At 43.8% G+C, this 18,071-nt stretch overlaps 2 protein-coding genes across 6 annotated transcripts in view; one reads left to right on the top strand and one right to left on the bottom strand.

The window, feature by feature from the left end:
* Nucleotides 1-353: 353 nt before the first annotated feature.
* On the bottom strand, nt 354-12,662 carry pus7 (pseudouridine synthase 7). 3 transcript variants are annotated; one of them, XM_071326318.1, is made up of 18 exons: nt 12,537-12,662; nt 11,712-11,837; nt 9,308-9,652; nt 9,116-9,200; nt 8,897-9,004; nt 8,595-8,739; nt 7,757-7,774; nt 7,034-7,145; nt 6,854-6,931; nt 6,647-6,775; nt 6,343-6,468; nt 6,135-6,196; nt 5,782-5,942; nt 5,018-5,144; nt 2,243-2,344; nt 1,529-1,658; nt 1,203-1,294; nt 354-1,065 (listed from the first exon to the last, which is right to left on the bottom strand). In XM_071326318.1, the coding sequence occupies exons 1-18, from the start codon at nt 12,638-12,640 to the stop codon at nt 929-931; spliced, it is 2,187 nt and encodes a 728-aa protein (XP_071182419.1). In that variant the 5' UTR covers nt 12,641-12,662; the 3' UTR covers nt 354-928. The 3 variants fall into 3 exon arrangements, with proteins under 3 accessions (XP_071182419.1, XP_071182421.1, XP_071182420.1); XM_071326320.1 differs by having other exon boundaries at nt 11,761-11,837; nt 12,537-12,575; XM_071326319.1 differs by lacking the exon at nt 7,757-7,774.
* Nucleotides 12,663-13,432: 770 nt separating this feature from the next.
* Nucleotides 13,433-18,071, top strand: part of LOC139530169 (SRSF protein kinase 2-like) — a 71,538-nt gene continuing 66,899 nt past the window's right edge. For all 3 annotated transcript variants that reach the window (XM_071326330.1, XM_071326333.1, XM_071326334.1), the window contains exons 1-2: nt 13,433-13,569; nt 13,796-13,862. In XM_071326330.1, the coding sequence (XP_071182431.1) occupies nt 13,554-13,569; nt 13,796-13,862 (83 nt within the window). In that variant the 5' untranslated portion in view covers nt 13,433-13,553. The remainder of the gene's footprint in view (nt 13,570-13,795; nt 13,863-18,071) is intronic.

Genomic DNA, 18,071 nt, shown 5'->3' on the forward strand with positions numbered 1-18,071 from the left:
AATGTGACTGTACCATATCACCGAACACGAATTCCAATATGATGAAATCTGAAGTATTTCAGAGCACGACAGAAGAGAAAAATCATGTAAAACCGTATGAGACCCTCAGTATCCCAGGGTGACTGGCTGATGACAGGATCCAGTCATACAAATTAGATTGGAGCCAGGCGATGAATTCAGTGACTACAGCCAGCTGGCATCAGCCCCCCTGCCAGATGGTCAGCTCCACAGCACCTACTATGAATAGTTACTATAGGCAACTTTACAAGTTCAAGATAATACCCTAACAGTGGCACATGTTAGAGCAGAATGATACATCTTATCCAAGTCCATTAATAACGTAACAAAAAGCATTTGCACTCAACATTTTAATTCTCTCTCTGTAAGAGAGCTGGTTTCCAAAAAACAAAAACATTTTACAGTTAAAAAAGCAAACAGTAATTCTGTACAACCAGGGTCAGGTCATTGTAGTACCCTGGGAAGTAGCAGGGGTGTCACAGAGCACCACCATGGGTTACACAAACTGTTCTACACAGCCCCTTTAAAGTGCTTCTGTAGCACGTCAGCTGTTTCAAAAACATATCTCTGAATTTCTCCAGTGCCGCAAAGCTTTAAAAGACAGTAAAAACTTCCTGATAAAAAAATGAAGAAACTAAGAAAATAATCAGAGTAGTAACAATATAATATCAGAGTTGTTACTCTTGGTAGCGTGGGATGAGGTAAGATTTCCCATCACCCTGACTGACACACCTTGAGAGGAATGACCTTTGGCATGTCAAAGTACCAAAACACTCCCACCCACACACACACATACAATATAGACTGTTAGTCTCACATACAATAAGTAGACACCCACTAAAGGACAGACTGCTCGGCAACCTGGAAAAGGAGCCCCTATATGAAGCTCAGTGGGCCCAGTTCTGTTGTATTAGTTTAGCCAGGTGGTGTTGAGCTGAGTCTGGTTCTTGATGCTGGTGTCCATCTTGAGCACCTCTCTGATGGCCATGGTGGCGTAGGTAGAGGGAGGCAGGGAGAACTCCATCCTCAGAGCCCTGTACTTCCCCTCTGGTGGTGGAGAGAAAGAGTTAGGAGAAACACACCACCAAGAGTGTTTTTCAATTTCATGGATTACAGATACAAGGTGAATGGAAAGGTACAACATATTGATTAATGCACAGCAACAGGATGAAACTAGAACATACCTTTGTTGAAGACTGGGGGAGGTTGGTCCTCTAGTTTCTCCACATCAGTGTGGATCAGGGAGACACGAGGGTCCTCATAGTTAATCACCTCCCTATAGAAAAAGAGATGATACAAGAAACACAACTCAGGAATGTAGAGGAGGAAATATTATACAAGGCAATCACATTATCAAGGTAAAAATGAAGCAATCCACAGCTCCTTTTTATGCATTTAGAATGTGTAACGAAAACTTATCCAACACTATTCGTTCGCCTTTTCCTATAGTTAGCTAAGACTGAAAATATATGTATTAATTGATACTGAGGTGACAGCGAGTGTTACAGACCAGCTGACGTCACTGGGTTTGATGAGGATGCGTCGGTAGGCCCCGGCCAGAGAGTAGTCCCTCACCCTGTGTCTCATGTTGTCAATGTCCAGGTTATCTGCACTCAGCATCTCCCTGTAGCCCTTACCCACTGTTACAGAACAGGAGGAAAAGACACAATCACATCTGAAACACACACCTCAACCACATATCTGAATAGTATAGAACAGTAAAACAGAATAGAATACTCCAGAGATCTTTTTATTTTTTTTATTTAACTAGGCAAGTCAGTTAAGAAAAAAATCTTATTTACCATGACGGCCTACCACGCCAAACCCTAACGACGCTGGGCAATTGTGCACCACCCTACAGGACTCCCAATCGCAGCCAGTTGTGATACAGCCTGGAATCGAACCAGGGTCTGTAGTGACGCTTCTAGCACTGAGATGCAGTGCCTTAGACCGCTGTGCTACTCGGGAGATATCATTTTCCACGGATTGAAATTCTTCTTCACCTCTGCTTGTAACACCCCAGACAACAGGATAAGTCTTTGCCCTGACATGAAACTAGTTCATGCAAGGGCAAACAAGCCAAATTAAACTAGTTCAGACAGGACAAACCGTTCGGTAAGGTAGAGGATTAAGGAGATTGTTTCCGATTATGGGGGAGGGGAGAGCTTACGGGAGGGATAGAGACTTTGCCCTGACATGGTGGGAGAATGCAGGGCTCTCTTACCGTGGTGAGTGGGGTAGATGACGTCAAACCCTGGTAGGGGCATCACCACGTCTTGGATAGAGTGGGTCTCGGCCTCTGCTGCGGACAGCACGAATGCAGTGCCTGGAGATAAGTGGGTGAATAGCAGTGGTAGAAAAAGTACCCAATTGTCATACTTGAGTAAAAGTAAAAGATACCTTAATAGAAAATGACTCAAGTAAAAGTGAAAGTCACCCAGGAAAATACTACTTGCGTAAAATTCTAAAAGTATTTGGTTTTAAATATACTTAAGTATCAAAAGTAAATGGAATTGCTAAAATGTACTTAAGTATCAAAAGTAAAAGTATAAATAATTTCAAATTCCTTATATTAAGCAAATCAGACGGAACCTTTTTCTTGTTTTTTTATTTGCGGATAGTAGGGATGCATGATATATCGGTGAACATATTGGAATCGGACGATATTAGCTAAAAATGCCAACATCGCTATCAGCCCGATGTCTAGTTTAACGTTGATGTTAAAAAACGATGTCAAAGCTACTGTGCATACCTATATAACGTAGGTACATGACGTAATGACGCCACGTAACATTTTGCGCTACTCGTGCAATACAGCATTCCTAACCTAGCCCACAATGTCTGCTGTGTGGATCGAGCAGTCAACAAGTCGAGCAGTCATTTGAAAGAGTAAGACAATTTCAGCGACACAACTCAAAGGAAAAATCCATTAAAGCCAAGATAATGTAATTCATTGCACTTGACAATCAACCGTTCTCTGTCGTGGGTGATGTTGGATTTCGCCGACTGGTCGAGCACCGGTACACATTACCAATGCGTTATTTTTCAGATGCTGCCCTACCGGAGTTACACAGTAATAGCATCACTGCTATTAGCTTCACGGCATACATACTATGGAACGCCATTTGGGTCTTTGCATGTCAAAAAATATACAGTAGCACTGTCAAAGCTGTACAAAAAAGTCTGCAAATAAGCAAACACCGGCCACGAACGATGTGTTCACAATACTGCGCTAGTAATAAAGCATAATTTGTTCGACCGCAACTTCTGGGGTAGCTAGCTTTAGCTTGGTACCTAGCTAGCACCAATACAATCAACCTGAAAACAATGACCAGTAGAAACTGTAGTCATTTTCATTATTCTTAGCAATGATTTAGGAATACTTGTGAGTAAGTATTAGCTGAGTTGCCACTTGTTGTTCGCCTATTGAAATTGAACTTCAGTTCATGAAAATAGCTAGCCAGCTATGTAACCCTGTTGCCCAAAGCTAACGTTATAAGCAGCAAGCTCGCTTCATCTGGCTAGTGACGCTCGACCGGACCAGGTTGTGTTGTGAAGCTATAAGCATTAGGCACAATAGTGGAATTTGCAGTTTGCCTTCAAAATAAAAGTATGTCATTGACAGCAAATAAATACAAATAGTACAATTATGTCATACTTTTATTTTGAAGGCTAACCGCAAAGTCCACTATTGTGGCTAGCTTCAGATAGATGGGTCTGACCACCATTAATCAAATAAGTGTATCATAAATTAGGGTTATTTTAGATGACACCTAGCTAGCTAGCTAACTATAGCTACTGAAACAGTGTCATTTTGCTATGTTTTTGGGGAAGATTTTTCTTTGCATCCATGAGCTTTGCTATCTTTTTTATGACCAGCACTGTAGATGCGCGAGACAACTTTACCAGCATCATAGCATACGTATCGATGAATCGTTGGGACATATGAAATACAAGTGATGGTGTAATCAATATGTAACAGCTACGTAAAAAATGTGTCACATTCAGGTCCTGATTGGTCAAATAGTGTTATTTGACACGTCAAATAGTGTTATTTGACACGTCAAATAGTGTTATTTGACACGTCAAATAGTGTTATTTGACACGTCAAATAGTGTTATTTGACACGCAACGGCATTCCATAGAAATCCTGGTTGAGAATGAAATGACTGAACAACGAAACAGCACAGCAATTAAGTGAAAGAAATAGATTTTGATTATGTTTTACTGGTAATGGGAACATACATAAATTCCAACAAAATAACTTTTTTGGTCAGTGTGGTGTGTGTGTAACCTTTATTTAACTAGGCAAGTCAGTTAAGAACAAATTCTTATTTACAATGACGGCCCGGACGACGCTGGGCCAATTGTGCGCCGCCCTATGGGACTCCCAATCACGGCCGGATGTGATACAGCTTGGATTTGAACCAGGGACTGTAGTGACACCTCTTGCACTGAGATGCAGTGCCTTAGACCGCTACGTCCGTGTGTGTGTCAACTATTTAACTGTACTAGAATGCTTAAATGGCCGCTAAAATGTATAATATAGGTTATCAGTATTGTTTTTTTTGTCAAGGAAAATATCGGATATCGGTAAAAAGTACATTATTTTCTTAGCGAATGTAGTGAAGTAAAAGTTGTCCAAAATATAAATAGTAAAGGAAAGTACAGATACCCCAAAAAACAACTTAAGTAGTACTTTAAAGTATTTTTACTAAAAGTACTTTACACCACGGGTGAATAGGAGGATGTCTACATCACTTGGTTTGAGACCCTACATAGAATGAGCACATTAACTCAGCCCAGCTCAGCAGGTGGTCTAAAGCCCTGTTAGACATGATGTATTACACTTTAGAGCCATCTGTGAGACAGGCACTCTGGGCCGTGTGCTCAATCACTTCTCTACAGAACATTTATTCAAGAATTCCAACCACACATATCACCACATGCGCTGGTGAATCAGAGATACACCCACAAAACATAAACAGATAGGACCCACCTCCCCTGAGCACGAGGTCTCCCTCCACAGCCTTCAGTCCGAAGGCCTCAATGCGTCTGCTGACCATGGTGTTCCACATAAAGCTCTGGTAGCTGTGGATGTACATCAGTCGGTTGTTACGAGGGATCTAGAAGACAAGAAGAGGGCCAACACAGGGAGTTACCTCAGCTATAATAAACCAGAGAAAAACATACTTTAAAAAAGGTGCACTAAGCAGAAACTCCTTCACCATTTCCTGGTTGCTACAATTTGAATAGTTCGCATAATTTCAGTTTGTGACAAAACAAGCAAGTATAGCGTAGAGAATCATTGTACCATCTAAACCACTGTGAAATATTTTTTACATAACCAAAAATATAGCATTTTCAACTGGTGGGCAAGACAGAAGGTAAAAGACGCACAAACGAAACATAACAGGAAGCATAGAAATAGCACACATAGAACACATCTACCGCTTCTTTGACTTGCTTTCAATGAGAATGGCATATCTATAATGCACATTTCTATGCAAATTTGGTCAGGCCGTTCATAAAGTGACATATAGCAGCTTTAATAAGTCAAACAAATTAACAGTGTGTGTGGCTACATTTGTTTCTCACTTTTAACAACTTAGTCCATTGGAACAACTTGGGGATAAATAAAAGGTGCGTGATGTCTGATATTGCCATTTGGCAAGTGTGCGTGAGTACAGCCATTGCTTCCTGACCAGTTATAAAAGTGCGTCTGCCAGTTAGTTTGTACGAGTAAAAGCGGGCTCAGCTCACCATGGCGAAGGCAGTGATGATGTTCTTCTTGCCGTACATGGAGAGACCTCGGAGCAGCTGTCCCTCCACACAGCGTTTAACAGGCAGCTTCTGCAGCGCTGCTTCTGGGTCCTGGGACTGGGCCCACTCCTCACGGCACTTCACCAGATAACCTTTCTCCGCTTGGCAGAGAGAGGGAGAGCAGTAAATCAATACATCATATTCTATTAAAACATCCTTTTTACATCTGCAGTTGTCACAAGGGCCACACCGTGGCAGAAACGGTTTGACACGCGCTCCTGCAATAATGTTATCCATTTTGTAGCGGACATGTATTCGATATAAAGACAAATGAAAGGCAGTAAATGTTTCACCTCCAGGGCGAGGCTTCAGGATCAGATCTATCACTTCCTTCCAGTTGTCTTGCAAGATGGCCCTGGTCCAAACAGAGGGACACAACAACAGTCAATCATCCATCCCCTGCCAACCCCGTACCCATGGGCCGGTTACCCTATGCACCAAGGGGATCACGTTTTTACCTGCCGACCCCATACCCAAATGTGTGAGAGTCCGTGTCCTTACTTGCCAACTTGGTGTGTGGGCACGGCGGTGGTGCCAAAGCGCTGCATGCCATAGTAGTTGATGAAGCCCGTCTCTCTAAGGGAGGACATGGCCTGCTGGACCTGCTCCTCTGTCCCTGTGATGTTCCTGTGTGGGAGGTAACCAGCCAGGAACAAATAGCAACGCGTAGATCAGATTAAAAGTTGCTGCGCTATTTTAATTGTTCAATGAATCAAATCAGGATTGGAGAGTAGTTTGAGTTACAAAGAATAAGTTCAAGCAAAGAGATTACGCACATCGACACACGCAGCTAGTATCCACTGACCTGATGACCACAGTGAAGTGATTGCCCTGTAGTTCTCCCAGCTTCAGAGGGTGTTTCTTGTAGCAGAAGTTTCCCAGTTTAAAGTTATTGAGGCACTTGTTGAGGTGAGACAGTCTTTCTGCTGTGATCCTGAAGGGACAGAGAACATAGGTTAAGTAAGTACGTATTTACAAGTATTTGCTGATAGCAGCAAGCCACCACACTCACTTGAGAACTGCAATCTCCTGCACAGTGATGGCTCTCTTGTCCTTGGTCCCCATGTAGGAGAAGACATTGGGCCTCATCCTGGGAAATAACAGACACAAAATCAGGAGTTGTACAGTTTAGTAGAAGTTTTGCTTACATATTGTTGGAAAAATGCTATGAGAAACTGTGTGTGTTTTTTACCTGAGGAACTTCGAGAGCACGTTGATGGCCTCCATGGTGTCTCTGTTCTCCTTGTAGAGGACGAAGTGGCAGAAGGCCCCGCGGCTCTTAGGCCAGGAGTGTTTCCTGGGGGCTGGCCAGGGAGACAGGAGGACAGGAGTGAGTTGTGGCGATAAAGGCAGAGTAGCAGACAGACCGCATCTGTCAGAGAATACATCAGTATTCAGTGCTTTGGTATGCTTTTCAAATTACTATCTGGCTCCTTTATCCTTTTGTGCGGAGGCAGCTCTGTTAAGGAGCCCAACACAGACAGCAGCAACCACTTCTTTAACAACTGTTTTATGCCACGAGCATCCTGCATATATGTCCCAAGACGGACGCCTCAGTAATTGAAATGCTCCCCTCGACCACTCATTCCCCATTGCTCTAAACTAACTAACAGGGGTTCTTCTAGCTTAGCCTACACCCTGAAATTGGTAATGACTATTTACCAATAAAACTATTTACCAATAAAATAGTAGCCATATTGAACAAGCAGGATAATCAGAGTGGTTTTATTATTTATTATGTGCAGCGTTTTTTCTGGATAATAACAGGGCTTAGGTGGTGGGCGTGGCGGGGGCGTGGCTAAAGGTGACCGAATATTTTAGAGCCCCCCCCTGTTGACCAGCGACAAAATTGAGCTGTTTTGAAGCTAGTTTCCTGCAAATTCTACACACCTTGCCATTGACGAGAAAGTCTTACCTGCAGCTGCTTTGACCTCTGTCCACCCAGAGAAGAGCAAAAGGAATAGGATATAAATGATAAAAGAATGTTACTAAAAGATGGTCGTGGACCGTTAGACAGACAGACCGGCAGGGGTGGCGAGGTCAGCATGCAGGGTTGGAATGCCGTTGTGTCTAAACCGTTCTGTGCAGCAGGAGTGTTCCACGGGCATGACAGAGTAGCCATTATTTGATGACTACCATGTTGTGCTCTTTTTGAATAGGCCACTACATTTACAGGAAATGATTCAAGGTGAAAAACGGCGACGTCTTAAATGATCTTAACAAGCCCAGGGAATTGATTCAGAGGCAAAACATGCCAGTCCACTTCGAGAGAGAGAGAGACTGCTGATTTTTGGGGAGACTTCTAACATCTAAAAGTTCACAGAAACCTGGATAAAAATCAAGATCCATGTGATCTCTCTCAGTCCATGGGACTGGTCAGGATCTTTGGTCTGGATCTTTAGTCAGCATCATCATGCAGGTGTGTTGACCTCACACATGCACCTGTTCATTCATGCACCCTACATATAATCCCATAGCCAACCCAGTAGCTACTCAGCTTAGAGAGAACCCCATGTAATGAGAGACATGAGGCCAAGCTGAACAAGGGCATGCAGCACCACCCTTTTCCAACCATTCAATCATAACTTTCCCCATTCTGAAATGTAAACTCTTTGTTGAAGTAAGAGAACGTGAAAGCGACTTGATTCGGTTCTATGATCGATGTTACAGAGATTTCACCCAGCAATAGGAATTAAACCAGAGAGACAACCCAGAAAATGTCCACGACACCCATCTCCCATTCTCTCCTGTACCTGCGAGGGCTTTCTGCCCGGCTGCGTGGTAGGCCACGATGAACTTCTTTCCCTCCCGCTCCTCTGTCTTGGTCTCCAGTCCAGGGTACAGGGTCTTCACAGCCTTGTGGACCAGGGTCCGCTTCTCTTTTGTGTCATCGGCTACCTGTGTGCGTGTAATCAAAACTTAATTGATCTCTAAAGTTTGCCTTTGAGGACCGTGGTCAAATGTAAACTTTGCATCTTAACTAGAATGATACAATGTGAAGATACAATGAAAATAAACTTTCAGTGGGCTTGGTGGAAACGATGCATGCACTCACCTCTATAGAGACATTGCCCTCTTTGTTCTTGAAGAGTTGTAGCTGCTCCAGCTGCTGTTTCTGCTCCTCTGTGAAAACCTGGGACTCTGGCTGCTCTACCGGGGCCTCCTATTGCAAGACAAGTCCAACATCAGAGTTTAACTTCAACAATGACTTATAGATTATATTTCACTCTAAACGGCAAGACTAAAGAAATGTACTGATTCATTGTTAGCTCACCTCAGCCTCCTCAGGAACGGAGAGATCATCCAACAGCACTGTCTTGCCTTCTCTGTTGATCTCGTGCACCACAAAGTCAGAGTACCTTAACACAGACAGAGCAAGAGCGAATCTCAGTCATAGCGAAACACACACAGCAACACATACGCCATGTTCAGATCGCTCTTCAGGAGGGCCGGAGTCAGGACTAACCTCTCCTTGAGAATGCCTGAGAACCCCTTGTGTTCACTGACAAACTTCAGAATCCCCACATCCAGCTCTGTGAGGCCATGCTTCATCATCTCTGCAAAGGCCTCTCCTGACCCCAACCCTTCCCCTTCTCCATCCTCTTCCAATGGCTCCGTCTCTTCCCCCTCTGGCTCTTCTCCCTCATCCTGGGGCAGCTTGTGAGAGGGCCCTCCGTTCTTCTCTTCCTTCTGGACTCTGGGTCTCTTGGTGTTGTGGTCAACCTCCTCCTCCTCCAAAGCAGGGCATGCTCTCTTCTCCCCCCCAGCGGCAGGGACCAGCATGGGCTCTGTGTCGGCCATAGGGACCAAGCTGAGGGGCAAGAGAAGACATCGAATTCACTCAGCATGTCATTGTTAACATCCACACCACTACTACAAACACCTACTCTTATAGAATTAATGGAGAAGCTCAATTTACTTGAAATAAATCTGTATTTTGGACATCAATGGCATGTTATAGAAGTTCCCAGACACTTTCTTTGCGATCTCACTTGTCTTGGAGAAACTAGCCCCACCAGCGAGATACTTCCTCAGGCTCGTTCAGCAGTTGCAGGGGCACAAATAAAACATGAACAAATGGCTCCGAAAATACCCAAATATGTCCTTTTAGAAACGGCAACACTCACTATAGTGACGCAGGTCTTTAGATGTACACATGAAATTGTGTCATTCCCGAAATGTATCCTCAACGTTAAATTCCATTTTGTGCGACTCGAGCGACACTTCTCAGTGTAGTCCAAGATCCTGTTTCGTGTGCGTATGCGCGGGCAACACTGAGAAGCAGCACAGCTGAACCTGCTTGAGTCGCACAAAACGGTATACAAAGTCACAGATAAAGTTCAGAATGGTGTTGTCACAATACCAGAATTTTGACTTCGATACCAGGTTTAGTATGACAATACTCTATACCATCCAGATACTCTATATCAAAACAATACCACTACTGCTCTGTTCAATCGTTGGGCATATTTTGAGTTCAATATCACTACATTTAAATAATAATAATAAAACCTATCATACAATCAATTTGACTTTGTTTTTACAAATCTAACTGCATTACAACGTAATGGTAATAATTTTTTGAATGGTAAATCTCTATTGATAAACTGGGTAAATCAAGATGTAGCCTCGGCCTAGCCACAATACAGGTAAATGCATATTCAATAGGAGCATGCATACATTGAGTTATTGAGTTTAATCAATTGGGGGGGGGGGGCGCACAATGTGACACCAATCAGGCCCCCCCGAGGACTGGAGTTGCCCATCCCTGCAATAGATAATCTTTGGGAGAGATGAGAGAGAGACCGAATAAGTTAGTTAATTAAGTTTTGGATGACAATCAGCTTTGAAATCAGCATATTTTGCATGATGGTTTGCATATTATCACAAACATAGTACTAGGTCAGTGAATTAATATCAGCTTTAGCTGTCAGCTAGCAAGGAAATGTAGCCTATAATAGGTGGAATCTACCTGTATCTTGCATTGTGAAGTGTTCTAGCCTGAGTGGACATTGTTTTGCGAACAGTAAATAACAGTTGCAACATTTCTACATAACGTGTCACATTATTCAAGTGTGTTACTTGTGAGCAGCATGAATGGGGAGCTAACATGATGCAGCCCAGAATCCCAGTGGAGGCTAGCAGTGAGTAAGTGGAGCAGGCAAGGGTGAGCGCTATAATAAGGGGTCGGCTGCACTGATAGACAGGCGCTTGATCCATGAGACACATTTGACAGAAGTATCGAAAGTAACAAAACAAAAAAAATTGTACCGAACCGTGTTTCATGTTCTAGTATCCAAAAAGTACCAAAGTTACAGTATACTGTGCAACAGTAGTTAGGAAAAACAATTTAATATGTACAACATCTAAAGACCTTCATCACTATACTGTATATCACTATATGGGCGGCAGGTAGCCTAGTGGTTAGAGCATTGGGCCAGTAACCAAAAGGTTACTAGATCAAATCCCCAGGCTGACAAGGTAAAAATCTGTCGTTCTGCCCCTGAACAAGGCAGTTAACCCACTGTTCCTAGGCCGTCATTGTAAATAAGAAATTGTTCTTAACTGACTTGCCTAGTTAAAAAAGGTGAAATATTTTTTTTTACAAAATAAATACTGAAAGCATTGCTGTTTCTAAAAGGATGTATTTGGGTGTTTTTGGAGCACGTTATCTGTGCCCCTACTGCTGAACGAGCATGCGGAAGTATACAGCTGGTAGATTGTACATTTCTCAAAAACAATTGATTGCAAAAAAAAGTATCTGGGCACTTCTATAACATGCCATTTACATCCAAAATACAGATTTGGTTCAAATAAAGTGAACTTCTCTTTTAATATAATGGGAGAGTTGTGCTGAACACTTGACTTACAGATTGCTGATAGGGACCTTAAAGAAAAAGCTGTGTATCTGGCAGATACCTGGTGCTCGGATGTCAGCAGTTAGTAGATGGGGTGTATGGTACCTCAAAGCAACCCAAAGAGAATTCCTGATGGACCTATGGATGTAAACAAGGCATTTTATATTTTTTACAAAGCATGTCGCTCCAACCAAATATTCTGTGAACACTAGCCTCTAGCAAGGTACTGGATTGGCCATCTAACACCTCCCCTTTCCGAGTTTGGGAAACCCTGCCCTAACCCTCCCCTCCACGTTTTTCAACTGGTCGTTCAGAACAGCACCGGTTCCGTTTAATGGAACGTTCTACTACTTTTTTTTATCAGTAACGCAAAAACACACTGGCCCTTTTTTTGCGCACCGGCCCTCATATCCTGCACCCTCCAGACCAACATAAAAAAATAATTGCATAGCCTGATTGGCAGGATGATTAGGTAACTACTGTAGCATCGTTGTAAACACGACATTATCAATTATTATGTTTAGTTATAGCGAATGTATCTTCCTTTCTGAAACGGTGTAACAACATTTCACACTGTGGCTATGCTACTACATTGTTGGTACCCAGTTCCATCCAACTGGTTTAATTTCATAGATGCATGCCTCTGTTGTGATGTTATCTTCGACTGACTAATTAGCTACTAGCTAGCTAGCCTGCTAACGATAGCTAATGCCAAGTAGAAACATGACTAGTCAAATGCGCCCACAAATGTTTAGCCAGAGCAAAGCTATGCATAGTTACATGAATGCAATGTGGAAATACTGACATTAATTGTTTCTATTGCAAAATTGGATTTACCTGCTCGTACAGGGGTTTAGTAGAGAGCGCACAATAAAGTACGCCAGTTTTCCTACACACGTGTGTTTGACTCCGGAAATAGTCACTCCTTGAAACCCGCCCATAGCAAACACCCATTGCCTCAAGGGCCTGTCAATCACAAAGCTCCATGCTATTAGGGTTACTTTGGCCAAACACCACGGTGTTACAACGTAACAATATATTTGATATATGAGTAGCCTATGATTTAGCAGCTTCCTCTTAGTGTTCAATGACGATACCTCCTCATACATTATAATTTGAATAGCCTAGTATTAATCTAGGCCTATAATAAGAACATGTAGGTTAACCAATCCCAGATAGGTCTACTCTCATTCAACATTTATTTGAGAAATAGGCCTATCTATAGGAAAATTGTTGTTCAGGGTCAGGGATAGGGATGCTTGTGATCCAGGGTGAGATAATAACGGAGTATGTTTGCCATATGACTCACCATGGCTACAGATTATGGGGTGCCACAACAGATTAATTTCCAAACCCATAGCCTTAACAGTTCTCCAAATTGGTAAGATCCTTTAAGACCTCTGACAGAAAAGTAAACCAACTTGTCAATAAAATGTCTTGCAAAAATATAAAATATGGTGGATAATTTAGCTGGAGTCTTTCCCTTACTCATAATATGCCCCAGTTAGCATATAGGCCTAATAACTAATAATGCTTTGAGATGGTGATAAATATGGAGGCAGGCAAGGGGAATCCTTTCAAGTTCATGACATCAGAGACAATACATTGGGATAGTCTAATAATGTAGACGGGAGTCAGTATTTCTGTTTTTGGTTCTTTGGGGGCTCCTTTTTGCACTCACCTCACCTGCCAGTTGTGCGCGGCCATGTAGCATAGAGCTCCAGTGCCTGAGCGCGCCTCCTCCTCCTAACGACAGAGGGAGTGCGCGTTCTCTGGAGGGAAGGCTGGATAGCGAGAGATCCCGGCTGCTGGCGCTGAGCTGCCGCTGCTGCTGAGGGGAAGGAGGAAAACATCATGAGCTCCAGGAAAGGTATGGAAATCTCTTTTATTCTTCAAATATTCTGCATCCTGGACAGTATCTGTAGGTTTTGGTTAGAAGTAGTGAAATGACGCGCGTGAGGGGTTTTCAACCTTTTAGGTAAACGATGCTTGGACCGGCCAGTTATAGCTCGAGACTAATGTGTTGTTCTTTCTCCCTGTCCCCCACTCTCACTCCGTGCTCGGACCTCGGTCCTACCTCTGCATACATCTCTTAGTGATGGCCATCCAGGCCCGAAAGAGAAGGCCGAAGGGGAAAAAAGACAAGGCAGCCCACGGAAAGAGGTAAGCAGGGCGGCGGTCGGGGAGAGGAGTGTACTTGGAGTGTTGGTTGTGCAGTGCTGTGCAGTGCTGTGCTCGTTTGTTGTGTTTTGTTTCAGTGATAGCGGTTATAAGGCTTCCCATACAACGTCAGCCAGACGGCTGTCACTGTTGACAGTGTCTGGCCGAGTGGCTGGTGTGAAGGCGACATATGGGGGAGAGTCTGTTTTTGCGCGCCTATGGCACAACGTACACACACACAGGCATACTGCGATGGTGCTGGCGGGAATTGGAACTCTGCCTGGCCTCTGCGGCTCGGGTCCATCTCTTCTGGGCGGTCCAACTGTGTTGGAAGTTGTCATTGGCAACGTCTCTCGGGCCGGTGTGTGTGGTTACGTCGATTAATATCATATATCATACCCGGAGTGGAGTCTTGCCCATATAGGATATGAATTGCATGCTGAAGTTGTAGATCGCAATAAATGACCAATGACTGTCTCTCTTGTCTGTGTACTTGTTAAATGCTGAAGGCGTCTTGGTATCGGCTGCATCAGCTGGGGCTGAGAGCCGTGACTTGGTTGGGGGTTGCAAATAAGATCTGACAGGTGTGACAGGCTTCCTTAGCCTCATTGCAGTAATGAAAGAGACGAATAAGCACCCGGAATGAAAAGCCTCGTCGGTTTATAGGCGCTATTTGTGAATCGCACTGGGTCTGTGGCTGCTATATGACGTAACAGTACCTATACACAGTGTGTATAGAGGGACTTATACTAGAGTGAATGAGATCTCTGTGAATTTTGGGTGTGCGAGTGCTGTATTTTGCATGGCGCATGAGCCGGTTATGACGGAGTGCAGTGTTGGTGTGCGCGCCGCGGCGCAGTGGCTCTGTAAAGTGCATGCGAATTGGTCTGGAGAGAGAGGAGCCGACTTCATGGCATGATGCTATTGGACCGACGTCACCGGTGTAGTCACTGCATCAATTAGGTGATACCATACCAAGGTTCTGCCCACACGCGCGCAGCTATGGAAGGTGCTGGAATGGTCTATCTGTTGCTTCAGGATACGTTCACCAAATTATACCACGTCACTCACAAACGTGTCAAATATACATTTATTTAAGATCAGTGTCTTTTGTTGTTGTTGCCATTAATTGAACGATGTTGGAAATGTCTCTTATTATCATGCAGCTAATAATGGATGTATAACAATGTGTCAATTTCAGTTGATTCAAATGGGGGATATTGACATCATGTTACTTGAAATTGCTCTGAAATAGAAATTGACAAATGCAACTGTAACATCCTCTATCTTTCTGGCCTTTACCACCTTCAAAGGTCAAAGCTATGTGTTTGTTAACGGCCCATGCTTGGCTGCTGCTGTGAACAATCTCTCTGTAGAGACATGCTTTGAGCTGGAGTGGAAACCACAACAAGAACACCCACAGCATGTTCTCAGATGACATCTTGGCAATAGTCTGTCAACAAGTTGGCCTTCCTGTCCATTCATTGTCGTGTGTGTGTTTGCACGTCCACATGAGCGTTCGAGCATATGCGTGCCCACGTGTGTGTGTGCTGTTTTGTGTATGGTTAGGCCCTTCAGGAGACGTAAGTCTACCTGTCTATTGCTACAGACAGGAGGCTCATCTCGACCTACAGTAGATGAAATTAAGTGTAACTTTTTTCTATTTCGGCACGTCCAACTTTTCATCCAACTTTTGCTTCTTTTATGGTGTACAGTCAGTCAGTGGTCTAAGGCACTGCATCGCAGGGCTAGCTGTGCCACTAGAGATTCTGAGTTCGAGTCCAGGCTCTGTCGCAGCCGGCCCCTGACTGGGAGACCCATGGGGCAGCTCACAATTGGCCCAGCGTCGTCCAGGTTAGGGGAGGGTTTGGCCAGCAGGGATGTCCTTGTCCCATCGCGCACTAGCGACTCCTGTGGCGGGCCGGGCGTAGTGTGCGCTGACACGGTTGCCAGGTGCACAGTGTTTCCTCCGACACGTTGGTGCAGCTAGCTTCCGGGTTAAGTGGGCATTGTGTCAAGAAGCAGTGCGGCTTGGTTGGGTCGTGTTTCGGGAGGACGCACGGCTCTCGACCTTCGCCTCTCCCGAGTCCATACGGGAGTTGCAGCGATGAGACAAGACTGTAACTACCAATTGGATACCACGAAATTGGGGAGAAAAAAGGTTTAAAGTAACAACAAAAAAACGTAGTAATGTGATCCTATCACTCTTTCACCAGCTCACGCATAAGAACACAGGCTAAATACTCACACTTATCTGTCTGTCTGGGGACTGAGCCTTCCTCCTCCCTCATGTGGTACCCTTCCTGCTGGCACATCCTGACATGACCCTCCAGCATGGTAATGCCACCACCCATACTGCTCGTTCTGTACGTGATTTCCTGCAAGACAGGAATGTCATTGTTCTGCCACGGCCAGCGAAGAGCCCGGATCTCAATCCCATTGAGCACGCCTGGGACCTGTTGGATCGGAGGGCTAGGGCTAGGGCCACCCCCCCCCAGAAATGTCCGGCTAACTTGCAGGTGCCTTGGTGGAAGAGTGGGGTAACATCTCACAGCAAGAACTGGCAAATCTGGTGCATTCCATGAGGAGGAGATGCATTTCAGTACCTAATGCAGCTGGTGGCCACACCAGATACTGACTGTTACTTCTGATTTTCACCCCCTCTTTGTTCAGGGACACATTCCATTTCTGTTAGTCACATGTCTGTGGAACTTGTTCAGTTTATGTCTCAGTTGTTGAATTTTGTTATGTTCCTACAAATATTTAAACATGTTAAGTTTGCTGAAAAATAAACACAGTTGACAGTGAGAGGACGTTTCTTTTTTTCCTGAGTTTCTGTTGCTAGTTTGTGTTTTAAAATGTTTTTTAAATACATAATCAGGTAGATTTGTAGGTAAACACATTGAAATGAATGATGGCTAAACCTCTGACCGTCCTAGAGTTATTGTTCTTGATTACTCAGTCATCTCAATTTGGAGTTTATTAATTTTGCTGGCATTACTTCAGAACCACAAGAGCAGGGGTGTCAAACACACAGCTCACAAACTCAATATACTTTAAAATAACCAAAACCAAATTGAAATTGTGCAGTGATGATAATGGACCTACATTCATACAGTTTCTGGACTGTGTCCAGTTCACTAATAATCACTGAAGTGAAAGCTAGACAGTCAGGGAGCATCAAATTCCAAATTCTATTTTTTGGCACTTTTTGTCAACGAGGATATTTAACCAATTTTCAACCTTGTTGAAGACCGGATGTGGCCCCCGGGGGAAAATTAGTTTGGCAACCCTGCACTAGAGTTTCAATAACATTATCATGACTCTGTATGTACCACTGCTCCCATCTTCAATCAGCTGGCGAAAGGCAAGACGAAAATCAATGCAGTTTACAATGCAATCTACATTACAGCAATACACAGAGAGCAGATTTATACACACACACTGGGCGTTGTTAGTGATATCCTATAGAAACTCCAGCCTCAGCGCTAACAGTGAGGGTTGTATAGATCTGCTCTCTGTGTATTGCTGTAATGTAGATCCCTGTATGAGCCAATACAGTCTGAATAATGTTGCGACACATTGCATTGTAAACTGCATTGATTTTTGTCTTGCCTTTCGCCAGCTGATTGAAGATGTGAGCAGCCTGGCGAACAGGACTGTGTGTGGTTCAGTAGAGTGAGGCAGCCAGGTAGCAGAATGTTCTCAGGAATTCAAACCAAAAAAAAAATCTGTAGTAGCTGGTTACTGTTGCTTCAGCTCTCAACTCCCATCAGGCCCCAAATTTGAGAGACCTTTTGCAAATATGACAAATTATTTAAGCCTAATTATGATTATAGTTTGGAGTTCAGTCAAATATATAAATGCTATGTATAAATGCTAGCATTGCTATGTTGTGGTGGTTCTTCAATGGAAGTCAGAGGACTAGGTACAGGCGTCAAGGTTGTCAGAGCTCAGACCTCAGCTGACTTAATGAATTCATTGAATTGATTCCCAGAGGGGATCACTTAGTGATGGTGAAGAGTCAATACACCAGACCAGACCTGGCTAGCTCTACTGAATGGACATCACTTACCTGGTGTTTAGATGCCCTTGTTTACCTGTTTGTTTGTGTGTATCTCAAATTCTCAATGCTAGCGATGAGGGTGGTACCATATAGGCCTTATCAGCCTAGCAGAGTACACCATATGAGCCTCATGCACTGTAATTCAG

The sequence above is a fragment of the Salvelinus alpinus genome, chromosome 9 (assembly GCF_045679555.1).
Source record: "Salvelinus alpinus chromosome 9, SLU_Salpinus.1, whole genome shotgun sequence".
Lineage (NCBI taxonomy): Eukaryota > Metazoa > Chordata > Actinopteri > Salmoniformes > Salmonidae > Salvelinus > Salvelinus alpinus.

Coding starts and splice junctions, on each gene's coding strand:
- pus7 (XM_071326318.1), bottom strand. CDS start 12,640: ATGGGCGGGTTTCAAGGAGTGACTATTTCCGGAGTCAAACACACGTGT. Junction 5,145..5,781: donor TCATCACTGCCTTCGCCATG/GTGAGCTGAGCC, acceptor CTTGTCTTCTAG/ATCCCTCGTAACAACCGACT. Junction 2,345..5,017: donor AGACCTCGTGCTCAGGGGAG/GTGGGTCCTATC, acceptor ACTTATCTCCAG/GCACTGCATTCGTGCTGTCC.